This window comes from Sardina pilchardus, chromosome 1, assembly GCF_963854185.1.
Source record: "Sardina pilchardus chromosome 1, fSarPil1.1, whole genome shotgun sequence".
Lineage (NCBI taxonomy): Eukaryota > Metazoa > Chordata > Actinopteri > Clupeiformes > Clupeidae > Sardina > Sardina pilchardus.
In genome coordinates, this window is record NC_084994.1 from 46852092 (window position 1) to 46869968 (window position 17877).

The following is a 17877-nucleotide window of genomic DNA, read 5'->3' on the forward strand; positions in this document are numbered from 1 at the left end:
AGGAAGTAGTGCAGAGTTATGATGTGTTATAGTGTAGTACTCTACATGTGATCTTCCACATCAGGAAGTAGTGCAGAGTTATGATGTGTTGGAGTGTAGTACTCTACATGTGCCCTTCCACATCAGGAAGTTGAGTGCAGTGTTATGATGTGTTGGAGTGTAGTACTCTACATGTTGTCTTCCACATCAGGAAGTAGTGCAGTGTTATGATTTGTTGTAGTGTAGTACTCTACATGTGATCTTCCACATCAGGAAGTAGTGCAGTGTTATGATGTGTTGTAGTGTGTTGTAGTGTGGTACTCTACAGTACATGTGCCCTTCCACATCAGAGAGTAGTGCAGTGTTATGATGAGTGCAGGAAGACCAGGTACTTGTGCATTCACCGTACTGTAGGTGGTGTAGCCATATGCAGTCCATGTTGTGCGTGATGTAATTGCCTTGCAGCCCTAAAATGTAGGCCACCCTCTAAGTATCATTCTGTCCAAAACGTGTTTGTTAGGAGGTTGCAAACGGACGGTCACAATGCTCAAGGAGCCACAGACGCTTTACACAGCCTTAGTCATTGGAATGCAAAATAATTGGTTTGACACTGTTTTACAAAGAGATGGTGTTTAAATCACCAATTATTGTAATCTGAACTATTTTTCACATGCAGCCTGAACCCATTGAGCTAAAATAAACTGCCGCACTTAGCAACGACTGTATGTATATAATATGCTATATATATATATACTGTAGCAATAATAGACTTGCTTCTTAGTGAACGCTGCTTTTCAAGCTGTTAATGAGACGGGCCTATTAGAGCAAATGCCCCCTCCGTGTGAAGACGCCTCTGAGGAGCCGCGCGGGCGTTTGACACCCCACTGCCTGGGTCCATGACCCCCTTTTCATCTCAACGAGGCAGTCGTGAGATATTCATTATTTGTAAGGCTCTCATTGGAGGAGCATGCATAATTGAGCCAGTATCTATGTATAATAAATGCACGTGTCTTAAACATGGGATGCCTTCCTGTCAGAACAAGTCAGGAGAGCAGCACTCAGCCACACACACACACACACAGAGAGAGAGAGAGAGAGACATGCGGACACCCACACTTCTGTTTCAAGCACAGAAATATATATATGTGGCTACATACACACATGTGCTTATACATTGGATGACCTAGTTTGCTGTGTGCGCGTGCATGTATGTCTGACATTTTCACAGGCAGTCTTGATCCCCTGAAGTCCCCAAGTGACAAGAACCACAGACTAAATATACACGTATGCATGCAGGCATTTTACAACCAGCAACACCAAGACACATATGCCCTAAAACTGTACGTTTGGACACACCACTTTTTGGGGCCATTTCAGCGGAGGCTTGCATAACCCCAACCAGCCCCTCATTTCCTCCTTTTCCTTCCTGTGCCCTTTCCAGGTCACTAATCCGACCCCCTATTAAATCGGCCTGCACCATCAAGCCCACCTGGGCCTCCTCTGCTTATTGATCGCAATTTTCCATCAAGCCAGGCCGTAGTATAGGCCTGAGATTAAGGGGACGGTAGGGAATCACCTGCCTCTTATCGATATGCACGCGCTTATGTGGAGGCAGGCAAAAGTAGGTCAGACCGCAGCATGGCTGCAGAGTTTATCTGAGAGGAGGCTGACGGCTGCCAGTCATCATCCGGAGAAGGTGGCCTCACGATAGTTGTTGTTAGCTAACGTTAGCTAGCATTGTACTTTGCGTTGTTGATGCATCACTAATGTACTCTCAATATCTGGGAAACTGAACTATCAATGGTTAGTTAACAAGGTTGTTTTATTTTGCACTGAACATACAGTTGATTAGTTAAAGAAGAGCATAATCTTATATATAGACTTATATTTTAGCTGGTTGATAAGCACTGCTGTAGTCTCCATTCCAGGAAAGGCATAAATACGTCGTTATTTTTAAATAGCCGTGTAGAACATCCAACAGCTAGCACTGTGCTATGAGAACTAGTGTTAGCGTATGGGAACTGAGTTTAGAAAACATGCACATAGCTGGTGTAGTTTAGTATTCAGGCTGGTGCAGCATCAGTAATGAACATATAGTGAGTGACCTCTGCATGCTTCGTGCTGAGAGTGGAGCACAGCTCTATTTAAAACTGTGGTGTGCGAGCAGGCCAGCTCTTATACATGCCGGGGTATGCCAGTGACTCAGTGCTGCTTTAGGCAAAACAAGGGCAAGGACACATGTGACAGGCTACAGTACCGTCAGCAGAGTGGAGGAAGGGTGTGTGTGTGTGTGTGTGTGTGTGTGTGTGTGTGTGTATGTGTACATCTTTGGCCATCTGTGTGTGTATGTCTGTGTGTATATGTGTGTATGTGTCCATGTCTGTCAAAATATGTATGGAGGTCACCGGATGTAGGCCTACTTTTTGGGGGGAAAAAATACAAAAAAAAAATTGTCCCTTGTGTATGAACATGTAATCTAACTAGAAATGCAATTCCAAGGAATTACCAGTGCATGAAAATGCAAAAATAGATAGATAATGTAGATATGGTTACTAAGGTGTAGCTAGGGTAAACATGGTGGTTGCATAGTTTACAGAGAGTTGATAGTGTGAAGGTAGACAGTTTAAAGATGAAACATTCCAGCTCTAACTTAACTAATGATTTATATTCATGTTAAAATGTTGATTAGCTAACTTAGGTAATGATTTCTAGCAGTTACGCTAAAAATGCTAATTATGTTAGCAATGCTAACTTTATTAACAATGCTAACCAGGTTGATTAGCTAACTTAACCAATGATTTCTAGCAGTAATGCTAAAAATGCTAACTATGCTAACAATAATAAATTTGCTAATAATGCTAACCAGGTTGATTAGCTAACTTAGTTGATGATTTTTTGCAGTTATGCTAAAAATGCTACCTATGCTAACAATGCTAACTATGCTAACCATGCTAACTAGCTAACTTGCTAGTGAGGACTTTTATTTTGAAACATTTGTTGCTAGGGTATCCATGGTGGCCACTATCAAGAAACAAGAAGTTACTGCAGTATAATCATGTTGGTTGCTATGGAAACGGTCATAAACACTTAATTTTAATGGTTGCTATGTTGGTTGCTAGGTACATGGAGGTTTCATGTAGTTGACTGGAGGCATAGTGGATGATAACTGACAGTTGGAATGGTTGAAGAGTTCAATAGTTGAGTAGTTTCAATGGTTAAATGATTTAATAGTGTATTATTGCATTGAGGACTTTTATTTTGAAACAGTTGTGGACAGAGGAAACAGTTTAACAGGATATGTGTAGTCTTCTGAGAGACTGTATGCTTAAAGCCAGAGAAACTGACAGTTGGTGCCCAGGTGGCCGGCCACCTGGCGTAAGATTCTAATTGCTGCCGTGATGTCATAATGAGCAATGTTAAGTCTATGGGGGAAATTGTAATAGTTTTTAACTCATAGTTTAAAAAGTATAAAAGTTACAAAGTTGAAAAATACAAAGCAGGCATGGCATAAGCAAGACCTACGCAACAACGTTTGAATGAAGTTTCTACGTTAAACGGTTGAAGCTGAATTGCGTGCGTTAGAAGAAGAATAATAACTAGAAATGCAATTCCAAGGAATTACCAGTGCATGAAAATGCAAAAAAATGTAGATATGGCTACTAAGGTGTAGCTAGGGTAAACATGGTGGTTGCATAGTTTAAAGAGAGTTGATAGTGTTAAGGTAGACATTTTAAAGCTTAAACATTCCTGTTCTAACTTAACTAATAATTTCTAACAGGTATTCTAAAATGTTAACTATGCTAACAATGCTTACCAGGTTGATAAGTTAACTTAGCTGATGATTTCTAACAGTAATGCTAAAAATGCTAACTATGCTAACATTGCTAACTATGTTAACAATGCTAACCACGTTGATTAGCTAACTTAGCTCATCATTTTAGCAGTTGTGCTAAAAATGCTAACTATGCTAACAATGCTAACTATGCTAACAATGCTAACCAGGTTGATTAGCTAACTTAGTTGATGATTTTTTGCAGTTATGCTAAAAATGCTAGCTATGCTAACAATGCTAACCATGCTAACTAGATAACTTGCTAGTGAGGACTTTTATTTTGAAACATTTGTTGCTAGGGTATCCATGGTGGCCACTATCAGGAAACAAGAAGTTACTGCAGTATAATCATGTTGGTTGCTATGGAAACGGTCATAAACGCTTAATTTTAATGGTTGCTATGTTGGTTGCTAGGTACATGGAGGTTTCATGTAGTTGACTGGAGGCATAGTTGATGATAACTGACAGTTGGAATGGTTGAACAGTTAAATAGTTGAGTAGTTTCAATGGTTAAATTATTTAATAGTGTATTATTGCAGTGAGGACTTTTATTTTGAAACAGTTGTGGACAGAGGAAACAGTTAACAGGATATGTAGTCTTCTGAGAGATTGTATGCTTAAAGCCAGAGAAACTGACAGTTGATACAGGTGTAATCAATTTAACTGGCTAGTCTTAAGAGAGCCAGAGTGTAGGCTTAAAGCCTGAGACAGAGTAAATAATTTAAAAGTTGAATGTAGATAGTCTAATTAATGTTGATAGACAGAGAGTTTAATGGATGTTGATAGACAGTTTAATGGGTGGATTAGTGAATGGTCTGAAGAAGATGAATGGATAGAAAGTTGGATGGAATGTGCCTTATATTCTTGTAGAATGGAGAGACACAGCTCTCTACTGAGAGTAGTGGATACAGATACAGGTGTAATCAATTTAACTGGCTAGTCTTAAGAGAGCCTGAGACAGAGTAGATTGTTTAAAAGTTGAATGTAGATCGTCTAATTGATGTTGATAGGCAGACTGTTTAGAATGGGTGGATGAGTAAATGGTTTGAAGAAGATGAATGGATAGAAAGTTGGATGGAATTAGGAAGACTTATGTTGATACAGTTGATACAGGGGAACAGAAAATGTAGTCTCAAGAGAGCCAGTGTTTGTTTAAAGTCTGAGAGAGAGAGAGAGCTGCTGCACCTGGACTGGCCACCTGGCGTAACATTCTAATTGCTGCCGTGATGTCATAATGAGCAATGTTAAGTCTATGGGGAAATTTTTAATAGTTTTTAATTTTTAGTTTAAAAAGTATAAAAGTTACAAAGTTGAAAAATACATTGCACAGGTCTCCTTAGTAAGACCTACGTAGCAAAGTTTGAATCAAGTTTCTACGTTAAACGGTTCAAGCTGAATTGCGAGCGTTAGAAGAAGTTGGAATAATAAGAAACCTAGGAAGAACAGTACAGTGCATTTTCATGCACTGTAATAATAAGAAGAAGAAGAAGACCGAGGAAGAACAGTACAGTGCATTTTCATGCACTGTAATTAAATCAAACAAAGACCCAAAAATGGCATGGGTGTGAGAGCATAAAACGTGGCGAGCCACCCAGAATGGATTGGACCCGAGCCTTAAGCAGCTACAACACGCCCTCCGGCTTCTGTGCAGATTTGTCTGTAGAGTTTCCCCCTCGGTAGTCGAGAATAACAGCTCAGCCGCTGGCCAATCAGAACTGGTTATTTTTCTCATGCCACGCTATAAAAGTCGTAAAAGGACGGCCTGTGGACGCGAGTGGGCCTTGTGTGGTTTAGTTCGTCGGCAGCACTTGTGTGGCGTCGCGTCGTCGTCTGTGTCAGCGTGGGCCTTAAGGAGCCGTGTTAGGGATCGCTGAGCAGCTCTGTAATGTGTGGGCTGTTAGATGAGAGATGAGAGGAACCTTTTGGGAGAGGGAGAGGGAGAGAGAGAAAAAAACACTGTGTTTCACCAACCCATTAAACGAGAGGAGACAAAGTCATTTATCATATTAAAACAGCTGTGAGTGGCCTGGATTTGCTTGGGTGCACTTCTCTCTTTTCATCGCCCTTCTCCCTCTCTCTCTCTCTAGCTCTCCCTCTCTCTTTCACCCTCTCTCCCTCTCTCCATGTCGTTTCTTCTCCCTCCTCTCTCCCTCCCTCTCTCTCTTTCTCTCTCTCTCTTCCCTCTCTCCGTGTCGTTTCTTCTCCCTCTCCCTTATTTCTTCACTGTGTGTACGTTACGTGCTGTGTTGGTGATTTAAAATGGGTCAAACACCGGGGCTCGTTCCTCACCGAGACAAATGCGTTGCTGAGTCGCCCACTGTAACGGGTCCCGGGCTGCAGCGCCAGCGCACCTGACCACGCTCGGAGAGTTAGGGGAGGCGGGATGACGGTGCGTTATTTTCGCATCCGTAATGCTCACCGTCAGCACGAATGAAATGACGTGTCCAACGGGGTTGAGAGTGATCGGGTGTCTTGGGTTATACGATGGGATAAAAAAGAAGCTGAGGAGACAGAGAGATGGAAGATGGAGAGAGAGAGAAAGAGAGAGAGAGACGGAGAGAGTTTAGATTGACAGAAGCAATCTCAGCCCTCCCAGGGAGCCAGATAGTGCCCTCACGGCCATACACAAGTGGCGTGTAAGCAACTGTGCATGTGTGGACTCACAGCTTGACACAGTCTCTCCGTTCACTGCATTACCCAGGGGGGGCAGGATATACCACAGGCCCCCTGGGCCCTGAGAGGAAAACCGCAGGAGTGACATCCCTACCGCAAGTAGGGCAACACACACACACACACACACACACACACACACACCCTTCTCCTCTACTTGCTCCTGGCCACAGCAGTTTCTGCAAGCCTCCCCAAGGCCCAGTGGGCTCAAGGTGTTCCCTCCATCTCTGTTTACAGCCCAAGCGTATTGATCCAGCATGGCAGCACGCAGGGGAAGGTCTCAGTGATGCGCCCGGCTCTCTGTGCAGCAGCTCCAGACATAGTTGATGCGTGCCCTTCGGCTGTGTTATGGGCTTGGCCGTCTCTTGTGCATCCGTCACCGTCCAGTTGGTTCTTTAACGGGCCGCGCTTCGGCGCTTCGCTCCAGTGTCTGGGGGACTGAGCTCTGGCCTTGGCATGCATTTCATGGAAGATTTCCCGGCCAGCACACTCTCTTTCTGTCTTTCTCCGTCTCTCTTTCTCTCTCTCTTTCTCTCCCTCTCCCTCTCTCTCTTGCTCTCTCTCTCCCTCTCCCTCCCTCTGTCTCTCAGTCTTTCTCACTCTCTTGCTCTCACTCCCTCTCTCTTGCTCTCTCTCTCTCTCTCTCTCTCTCTCTCTCTCTGGAGCCAGAGTGCTGGCTGATTGTGGCCATGGCTCAGTGGGAGTCTTGTCTATGTGAAGTCTCTGCTCCAGGCGCCCTCCTTACAGGAGCTGGCAGCCACACAAAGGAGCTCCCCTCCTCCTCTATCCTGCCAGTCTCCCCTTTTCTCGCCCTCTACGTCACTTTCTTCCTCCTGAACCCTTTCCAGATAATCCCAAACTGTGTGTGTGTGTGTGTGTGTGTGCCTTAGCATTAGCATCACACAACATCCTGCAATATGTGCTCCACACTGACACCGACTCCCCGACTTAAGAGCCGGTCCCAACGGGGATGACACCAAGGCACATCAGTGAAGTGTGACTCCAGCTAAGGTGGATTAATCACATCTCTGAGCATGCTGATTCCCCTGCCATGCAGTATGCATGCCATAAACAAAGCCTAGAGCTTTTTAGTACATAATCCAATATGTGATTGATCAAAATAACCCTGAAAGAGATTACAGTATCGATTGCCATTTGAACAAGTACGCTATATTTTTAAGCCTTGTAGTGAATATGCGATCGTATACCAGTGTGGTGTTTTTTTGGCAGACACTCCACAGGTCATGCAAGGATTCTCGAACTATCGGCCATCCTCAAACAAATCCCTCTTTTGTAGGCCATTCCTACAGTGCCCCTCACCAAGGGACACGTCATCAGCAGAGTGACTTTGATCGCCTAAGCTCAAAGTCATCATCTCTGTAGCTGCAGGAGCAGAGCTTTTTTTCTGCCCAGGTTCTGTCACTTGCGCTGTTTTGCTTCTTAATTCACTCCACTGAGTCTTGTCCCCGGAGATCCTCCGAGGGGAGACTGACGGCGCGCTAAGCTTTAGCGGTTAGCATCCAGCCAGCGTAGCGTAGCGTAGGTGGAATGGCTGATGAGTCTGAAGGAGGGAGCAGGCGTTGTGGAACAGGGTGCACTGCTCCAGCAGCTGTGGAACTGAAAGAGCTACGGCTCAAACAAGTCTTTTTTTGGAAAGTAGAAGGCCATTAGGCAAGATGGGATGTAATTAAAATGTTTTTTAGCTAAATATGGTGGTGGAGAAGGTCATCCAAACTTTCAGTTTTTCTTTAAAAAAAAATATCTCAAGTAGAGAAGTTAAGTGGAGAAGTAGAGAAGAAAAAGTCCCAGAACACAGATTATTTCCAAATAAATGTTGTAAAAAGTGAAGATATAGAAAAGCTACATGTAGTTTAGCCGCTGAAATCTGTTTCAATAGTTGCCTGCAGTATCTTTTAATACCTTCTCTGTCACGATCTGTTCCTCTCAGTTCATAAGTAGAACACAGTGCACCAACCGATTGCACAGAAGAGTTGATTTCTTTTCCTTTTTTTTTATCTCCGTTAGAGTGCACATCCCAGAGCCAAATGTCTGGACTGAATGAAAAGCGTACTTTTGAGAGGAGTAACGGGCTGGCACAAGTAGACGTGATTTGCAACCATCTTTTGAGCTATTTTTAAATCCGGAGAGGACGTTTTGAGTTCAGTCCAGCCAGACGGGCCGTCAGTGTCACAGTGACATTGTGTCTATATGGTGAGGGAAGGGGGGAGCGGGAGACTGGGGCTCTGTGAGCCGCAATGGATGATCCCCCAAATGGTTTCCGCCTTTGCCAGTTTTCAATCACACAGGCTTTTCTGAGATAATAAGCTTCAGAGGAATGAGGCCCTTGGAAAGGACCAAAAGGAAGGAAAGCTTGGTGATTCAAATATGATATGATTGTGTGTGTGTTTGTGTGTGTGTGTGTGTGTGTGTGTGTGTGTGTGTGTGTGTGCGTGCGTGCGAGCACACATTTGACACACTTATTTATGTTATTGCCTGTCATTGTATAAGCACATGCACATATGTTATATGTCATACAGTATGTCCATACACATTTCTAGGCAACTGTCCATCTGTGAATCAGAACCCACTCCATGCTTCCTGGCTTGTTGAAAACAAACATTTACAGTACATTATATAACATGTATTACGGTTCATTGGGCCATACTGCATGTGACATTATCCACAGCCAATGTAAACAAACAAAAGTGATCTAATCAGCCCCTTCTGTTGTCTTGGCGTAAACCCAAGCGCTGTGCCACTGCTAGCATCGCTGTTTACTTAAGTTAAAAGAGCTCATCACAGAACGCGGTACAAGGCCATGCCGCAGTCTCTGTCCCCCCCCCCCGTACCTCCATTAAGGCTGAGTGGGCAGCATCAGTGGGTGTGGGCCCGTCTCCTCCCATTCAGAGGGGCGTGAGCGGCCCTGGCAGCTGAGCTCGGCGCCCCGGTAGACAGCCAAGGCAATTGCATTAGCGCTCAGGTGAGGGGTTATGTGGAGCGCCGCAACATCAGGTGCCAGGACCCGATTCGTCCGCCTGCGGGGGGTGCAGATCTGGGGGGGGCGGGGGGGCGGGGGCGGGCAGATGGGGAATTGGGCGATGGTCCGATGTGTTCCGTATCCCCTTTAGTTGTCTGATAGCCCTGTTCAATATGATACGATAAGATACGTATATGCGCCTGAGGCAAATGATGCCAAACTTTCCCTTCTGACAAAGAAACAATTAGCCAGAAATGACATTGGTCATCTATCGGTTAGTAGGCTCAGTAGTTGTATACAGTATGTACAGTATCAGTTCTCATTTGATACGATCTTCCATGTATTCGTTGTTCAGTGTGTTGTGTTTCATGTGTAGGACTTGCCACCTGAGGATAATGCAACTAATGTTGGTCTTTCTTCCCCTTGTCTCTCTCTCTCTCTCTCTCTCTCTCTCTCTCTCTTTTCAGTGTGGCAAAGCGGCTGAAAACTTTGACAAGTTCTTCACACGGACACAGCCCCAGCTGACCCCCCCAGACGAGCTGGTCATCGCCAACATCGACCAGGCCGAATTCAATGGCTTCAGCTTCATCAACCCCCAGTTTGTGGCCCCCTCTGCAGGCCCAGTGGCTTAGATCCCCTCTTTACACCCCCCCAACACCCTTCCCAACCAATTAACCCTCACAAAACTAGAAGCCAAAACTTACCCATTTTTGTGAAATTTGGGACATTTTTATTTTCCAAAGCAACCCCTCTGCTTTTTGTTTTATTTTTTATTTTAGGCCAGTTGTAAGAGTAACACAGTTTTCATTTTATGTTTCAATCACGAGAGTCCACAGTTAGCACTGGACGGTCAGTACACGTGCATCGATAATCCAAAAAACCCTTTGGTGCGGTGCACAGTTTAGCCATTTCAGATGTGCATATCACTTAGCAACCTGCAGTTCCATACCTCCTCCGCCTGCCAAATACCACAGCTGCCATATCATGATATGGGAGCTGCTGAACCCACGACCGTGCTTCCTGATGTCTCCTGCTCCCATAGGTCTCCTCACCCTCAGCAGCCCTGCCGTACAGCACAGGCAGTCACCACGTGGTAAAGGCAACAGGGATCTGCTGGAACCCCAACATTGCTCTCGAATGTTGACTTTAGTTGGATCTGATGTACTTGATTGGTTTACTGTTAGTTGGTTTTGTCATTGTGTTTTGTTTTTTTGATCCCCATGTTTAGCCCTAGAGTCCCGTTTTAGCGTTGGCATCCCAGACCAGGCCTTTCTAAGATACGCTAGCGTGTACGGCGTCTATAGACACTAGCAGCCATGGGAGGGGACATCATGGTATATGACCTCAGTAATGTGAGCACCATATGGGACACATGTGCGATGCCATTCGCAGCAGAAACACATCAGTATACTCAGACATGTGACTTAATGAATTATTCATGCCATGTAGCTGTAACACAACAGACTGATTTGGACAGTTGACTCCTCGCTAAACTGCTCCCTCACTTGCACACGGCCAGTTTATGTATCAGTCAGCCAGTACAGGTCAAAGTTCATCGTAGCGTCTCATCTTTTAGGGGCATGTTACGATGCCTTGCTGCCACGTCACACGCATACACACATACACCTAAAGGCATTTAATAACAAAATGGGTCGACAGAAACTGCAGGTTGTTTTCAAATAGACTACATAAACCACTTCAATCACAAACGAGGACACTGCACACGGTTAATATTGTAGATCGTTGTCTTAGCAAAACTTACTACCTTGGCCATACAGTGAAGGGGTGTCTAGTAGACGACTGAAGATCTTCCATCGTTATCTACGATACAAAAAAGTGAAGGTTGTTAAAGAAATGAAGTTATACAAATAATGAAGTTTTATGCTACCTAGCGTATCTTGAATTTTCGGTACAAAGTGAAACATCTTGCCAACAGCGCAACCAAGTATTACATTATTTTATGAAATTATGTGGAAATCTTTTACTTTCTCTGTTTACGTTTTGATTTTAGATTTACATGCATAGATCTGCTCTAATGTGATGTCTTGCTTTTTTCCAGTAAGAATAATTAATATCACTGAAATATCAACAGTGAATTAACTATTTTGTAAATATTAATGAATTATTTAATAGGAAGTATAACAACATGCAGTTTTTATACCAACCAACTGAATGTGCTTTTATTACATTAGATAGGGGAGGATATTTATATGTACGATAACCCATAAGAAATCAACTTTGTAACTGGTGGGAAACCATCTTTAATAGGTTTTCCGAAATCAGCCAATGTCTACACTTATCTAGATTTGAACGAATTTATCAGATAACTCACTGACATTTTTTCATATCGTTTTGTTTGAGCGGGGGGAGAAATAGAGCCATATCTGCGCATGATTGGCTGCAGAGTTTGAGCTAGTCTAAATGCCTCAGTCTGGCTGCGATGTCTGTGTGTGTATGAGTGTGTATGTGTGTGTGTGTGTGTGTGTGTGTGTGTGTGTGTGTGTGTGTGTGTGTGTGTGTGTGTGTGTGTGTGTGTGTGTGTGTGTGTGTGTGTGTGTGTGTGTGTGTGTGTGTGTGTGTGTGTATGTAAGTCTTTGGCTTTCCCTTGACTGCATGTGGCGATCATTGAATAACAATGCACGCGGATAAACCACTCTGACTCTGCATGTCTCTCAGTATAGTGCCCGGGTGTCAGCGTTTGCAGCATGGTCTAAATGTCCCAAAAGAAACAACAAAGATATTACTACGGGAGGCTCCCATCACCGCTTAACTCAAAGGTGATGGTGACTGGCTCTTCATCTTAATAGATGTTATTGATGTGCGTGAGTGTGTGTGTGTGTATGTCTGTGTGTATATATATATATGATGTGTGTATATATATACTGGCTTGTTCGTTCTTTTTTCCCCTTTTAGTTTTCACATATCTACGTAAACGATTTGTAAGACGGTCCCTGTCATGCTGGTATGAGAAGCTTAGCCATGGCGAGGCCGTTGAGTCAATGTCACATTTCAAATCGCGTTGCCATCATCCATTGCACCATCAAATCAAAAGCCTATCAGATAGGTTTGTGTCCATATCCGCAATGATGGGACATCGTTACCATCCTGCACAAATTCCGCCTCTGCTATGAGCATCATAATAGCAGCGCTTAAAACAAAATAAAAACAGTTTATAATCAAGATAGGAAGCACCTGTTGACTGCTCTCATTTCCACTCTCTCTCTCTCTTTCTTTCTTTCTCTCTCTCTCTCTCTCTCTTTCTCTCCTCATTGCCACTCTTTTTAACCAGTGCCAAACAGAGAACAGACCGAGCCCGACAATAGCAGTGTTGCACTAACTGTAGTCACGTTTTCACGACTCACAGTCTCTCTACTACTTCCTGCTTCCGTCTGAGGGGAGAGCTCACGTTTATTCATCGTGTACGGCGTCAGTCCATCGCTGAAGGACCCACAGCTAGCTGTCATTGCCTGCTTGTTATTTCTACGTGCTCAGGCGGTGCTGATGCAAGTTGAGTGGCAAGTTTTTTCGCCCGATCCTAACACCCCTTCTCCACACCCACCCTCTTGTTTTTTTTGTGTGTTGTTTTTGTGAGCCTGGAATGTGCCATTCCTACCTGTGTGTTTCTCCGACCTGCCTACGAAACCTCCCTGTGCCTCTCTCTGAATGACCGTCTGAATGAGTGCATGAGTGCATGAAATGGGGGAATGTAACGGTGGAGATGGAGTGCGACCCCTCCCGATGGCCAGAGGGGCGAGACTTGAGCACTGAGGGAGAGAGAGTGAGGAAAGGCGTCCGCCTGCTGTCCTCCTCAACACTCACAGCTCCGGCTGTTGGTCCTCATTTATCCTCCCTCCCACACCTTCTCTCTCTCTCTCTCTCTTTCTCTGAGTGTTTGTAACTGCTCTCCTTGTCTCTTTCTCTCATTCTGTGTGTGTGTGTGTGTGTGTTATTCTCTCTCTCTCTCTGTCTCTCTCTCTCTCTCTATCTATCTCTCTCTCCCCCGTGGTCTCAGTGCCTACCCAAACAGTTGATCCTGACCTGTAAGATTGCACTCCCCCATCTTCCCCACACCCAGAGCTTTATAGAACCCAACATTTCACCAAAGCAGATTCATCATTTCTCTTGGTTATCAGTCCAACTATGACAAAATTGACTTAAGTAGGACATTTTGTTCTTGTTTTTTATTTGTGTCTACCTATTAATCTGAAGCATATGATGGCACATGGGCCAAGTAATTTGCAGTTTTTGTTTGTCTACTGTTTCCTTCTTTGTTTACATTATAAGTAGCTCATTGAATGGACAGATATTTTCTTTTAGACTTCATGGCTTTTGTAGGCAATCCAACCTCAAATCTTCAATATTTGATTTATATTTTAGGACATATCCTAACTTGTGTGTTTTTAGCTTACTCGCCTAACTGTTGATTTGTGTCGCTCCTCTCTCTGCCTTCCCTATGACACGTGATCCATCTTTGTGATGTTATTTGCTCTGCATGAAGAGATAGATTCATTTGAATAGGACCAGTATGTTTTTTGCAGTTTTGCTTTTTCTTTCTCTCTGTCTCACTCTCACTTTCCTGCTTGCACTATCCCTCTCTCTCTCTCTCTCTCTTTCTCTCTCTCTCTGTTTTTCTCTCTCTCGTCGAGCACAGGATCAACAGATTGCCTTATCTCATACTGTTCTCTCCGATGTATCTTTGTCATGTTCCGAGGTTAATGAAGCGCTATATCTGTCCTTGTACATAATAATGTAGGTGTCCATAGCCTGTAAAAGAAAGAATATATTGTATTTTGTAATGGTGTATGTTAGCCACGCCCCCTCCTGATTCCTACAATGAGTCAATGCTTACCTAACCTTGTAACCAATAGTGTAATTTGTACCTAATGTATGATACTGCAAATAAAAAGAAAATAATAAAAAATTGCCATGCAAATCTTGGGACTTATTCTGAATTACTACATCTCTATACAAAGGATTGCATTCTCATCTTAGATGTAAAGATATGCTATATTTCATGTACTGATGTCTCCTTGGTGTTTCACAGAAGCATTGTTGAGCATTCCAAAACATGTTATAGTACATATTATGTGGACGTATGATGTAGATTGGTTAGAACTATTAGATGAATTGTTAACTGTTTAGTATAAAAACTCAGTTCTCTGATTATAACTTGATTATAACATTCTTTTTTTTCTGGTTACTGTTACAACTACTTTTATACATTTTATAGACTAAACAACAAATCAATTAATTGTGAAAATAATCAACAGTAATCGATTCTGAAAATAACTGTGGCCCTATAGAATGATGATGAGTCCAGTTTGGCCCATTCATTGCCCAGAGATGTAAGCTAGTTGGCCAAGCCGTTTTTTCTCGTCTATCTCTAGAGAAGAGCTGGAAGTGGATGAAACTTTAATGGCAGCCGAGCTCCAAAGAAAAGAAGCATGAAATTGAAATCGTGAATATTTCATCGTACGGGTCGCCGGGCACAAGTGGGATTCTGTTTGGGCTGCGCTGGCCTTCGAGTCCACTCACGTTCGTTCAGACCACGGCTGCCTGCCGTGTCTCCCCCTGAAACCTGCCCTCTTCATCTTCACCTTCCCCTCCTTTCCTCTATCCCTCTCTCCTCATCCTCCTCCTCCTTCTCCTCTTCTTCCTTTCTTTTTTTGATGGGGTGGTGACTTTGCGACCTTGTTTCAAGGCAGCCGTCACTGGAGGGTAGGGCCAGACGTGACACAAGGCTTTAACATCATGCTCCACAGGAGCTGTGGCCAGCGCAGCCTGACACAACAACAGGATGTCTCACTCACTCACTCACAGAACAGACACCGCATCTCCGGAGAGCTCTTGGATGGTGGTGATGATGATGATGATGATGAGGGGTCAGGGATAGTGGAGACCACCCCCCCCCCCCCCCCAAACCAAGGGGGATATTTATGTTATTTCATATTGAAGAAAAATAACAAGTAAATGAATGAAAAAAATCTTCATTTTGATGAAGATTCATTCATGAAAACCTTAAAAACTAAGTTCAAACTTAAAAACATTGATGCTGTCTGTGTTGCTTTCTGGCGTCACAGATACGCTGTCAGGAAATCATGAAGATGATGAAGAGAGAGCAGGGAAATGATGGAGGGGAAAATCATCCCTCATTTTGGATCCTCTCTCCAGAGCTCCAGTGATGGATGCTGCCAGTCCTATTAGAGTGTCACTGAGGGAAAGCAGGTATACTGTTGACATCCCTGGAGTGAGAAAAATACCATGGAAACTGCAACAGAGAACATTAGTACTTTCAGTGACTTTCAGAAATGTGCAACTATATATATCTGAAGTGCACACGTGTTACATGCGGCAGTCTTAGATCATAGATCTTGATGTATAGCATGAACACCTTTAGTGTGAATAAAGTACTATACTAGCAACCACCAACTCTTCTACGTCTAACATTTCAGTAAGTTAAGTTGAAGCCTGTAGTACCAAATCAGGTGAGCATACCTTGGTGATCTCATCCTGAGGTAAATACACACACATGAAATCGTACATGTTCACACTGTACACCATTATGTCACTCCTCTTATTATGTTTCCTGTATGCCTCCCACCTCCTTTTGTTATGTCATTATCTCATTGGGAAGTGTTTGCTGTCTTGAGCCGTTCACATTTCTCAGCTGTCGTCTTTATCCCATTACCCAGCCACTCCTGCATCCTTGGCTTCCCCTTCAGCCTTGCACAGCAGCACGGCTCTCTAATTGAGGGACGCGAATGCAGCCAGAGCCTTCCATCTGTGCCTCGGCGCAATTAACACGTGTAAGCGTGTGTGACCTTGTGTCAGACGTTGCTGTTTCTCTCGGCCTGTGTCAGGGGAGGGCGGGCGAGGGAGATCAACAAGCATCAGACTGTAAGAATGTGCTTTGGCTTTTTTTGGAGGCTGGCCAGATTACTCTCAAGCTTAATAGAAGGGCTGTATTTTTGATGCGTTCTTTTTTTGTATCTACAGTAGTTGTCCTAGGGCCAGCAATATAATAAGTCTTGTGAAATAAATGCATCGGTTGGCCATTGTGAGGGTTGCCTGAGACATTCCTGGCATGCCAATACTAATAGAAGCACTGAATTGCAGAGTTTCTAGTAGGCTTCAGTGGGGGGTCACTGAGTTTATTGTGTCTCCAGTCTGCATATCTTGGCTGACCTAAATAAAAGTAATTACAACATCAGGTCTAAAGATGACCTCCAGCTCAGCTCCATCTTTAATCGAATGGAACATACCCCCCTGGGTATTACTTGTGTGAGTGTAACCATGACATGTCGAGGCACTGAGGTGTAGGCATCACAGACACAAACTGTGATTGGATAAAGTGAACTGCAGCAGCATCTCATGTTGAAGCGCACATAGTCCATGTGTAGGCATCCCATCCTCCATATTGTTCCTCAAATCGTACTTCATTTACATAGTAAGCCATGCTTTGTATTTACATAATTTGCACAATAGTTTTTACATAAGTCCAGTATTAGCTAGAGAATGGTTTCATACTGATGACTGAATAGTTGAAACCTCAAATCACTGTGAAACACATCATCAACAAGCTCTTTTTTTTTGTAGAATTCTGCTAGCTTTTTTACTTGATTTGACTTTTTTCTTTTAAAATCAACCCAGTGAAATACTTTTCCTGGAAAACACGCCAGACAGTTTAACAGAGAAAACCATCTGGCCTTCAGCGCCTCACTGGTTGACTGTTCATCCTCACCGTGACCTATGCCTCAAGTCCTGTTTTATTTAATAAAAGATGCCATGTCACACATCAGATGAGTCTAAATTATAAAGTAAAAGACCATATGTCATGTCCTTTGAGCTGCCCATTGCTAAATATAGCGTAGTTGCTCAGACTAAAACCCTCAAAGACTGAGTCCTTTACACCCTGCATAGTCTATCCAAACTGTAGGACTTCTGCAAGGTAGGAGATATTGTTAGTGATAATTTGCATTACCCTCTTGATTTCTGATCTCCAAGATCACCTGAGGTTTAATATACATATCCTACCAATTTCTATGTCTGATTATAAGACAATTAGGTATAATATAATTGAAATACAATTGGGTCTTACCCAAATAAAAATGCTAAAATGTGCTAATGTATTTTTTTCAATGTACTTCACCTCCTTTCCTGCTATCAGGAGGGAAGCAACTGTGTGCTGTCACTGTCGTATCACGTGAAGCCTGACGAGCCCTCATACCCAGGGTGAACTGCTGCAGACATCGCAACCCCTATTAGTGCCACACATAAGCGCTCGGATAGACGTGTATTTTCCCATACTTGAGCGCAATGTTTGTTTTTCTGCCTACTAAAATCTGTTGTTTTTACTCTGTCTCGTGAGAATTTTGGGCGAACGTCTCAAAGCTGCCCACCTGCCGGCGCGAGAGCCAAG

At 43.6% G+C, this 17877-nt stretch overlaps 1 protein-coding gene across 1 annotated transcript in view; it reads left to right on the plus strand.

The window, feature by feature from the left end:
• prkcaa (protein kinase C, alpha, a) overlaps positions 1-14381 on the plus strand; it is a 159969-nt gene extending 145588 nt beyond the window's left edge. The window contains exon 17 of the mRNA XM_062546456.1: positions 9926-14381. Within this exon, the coding sequence (XP_062402440.1) occupies positions 9926-10090 (165 nt within the window). The 3' untranslated portion in view covers positions 10091-14381. The remainder of the gene's footprint in view (positions 1-9925) is intronic.
• Positions 14382-17877: the final 3496 nt, after the last annotated feature.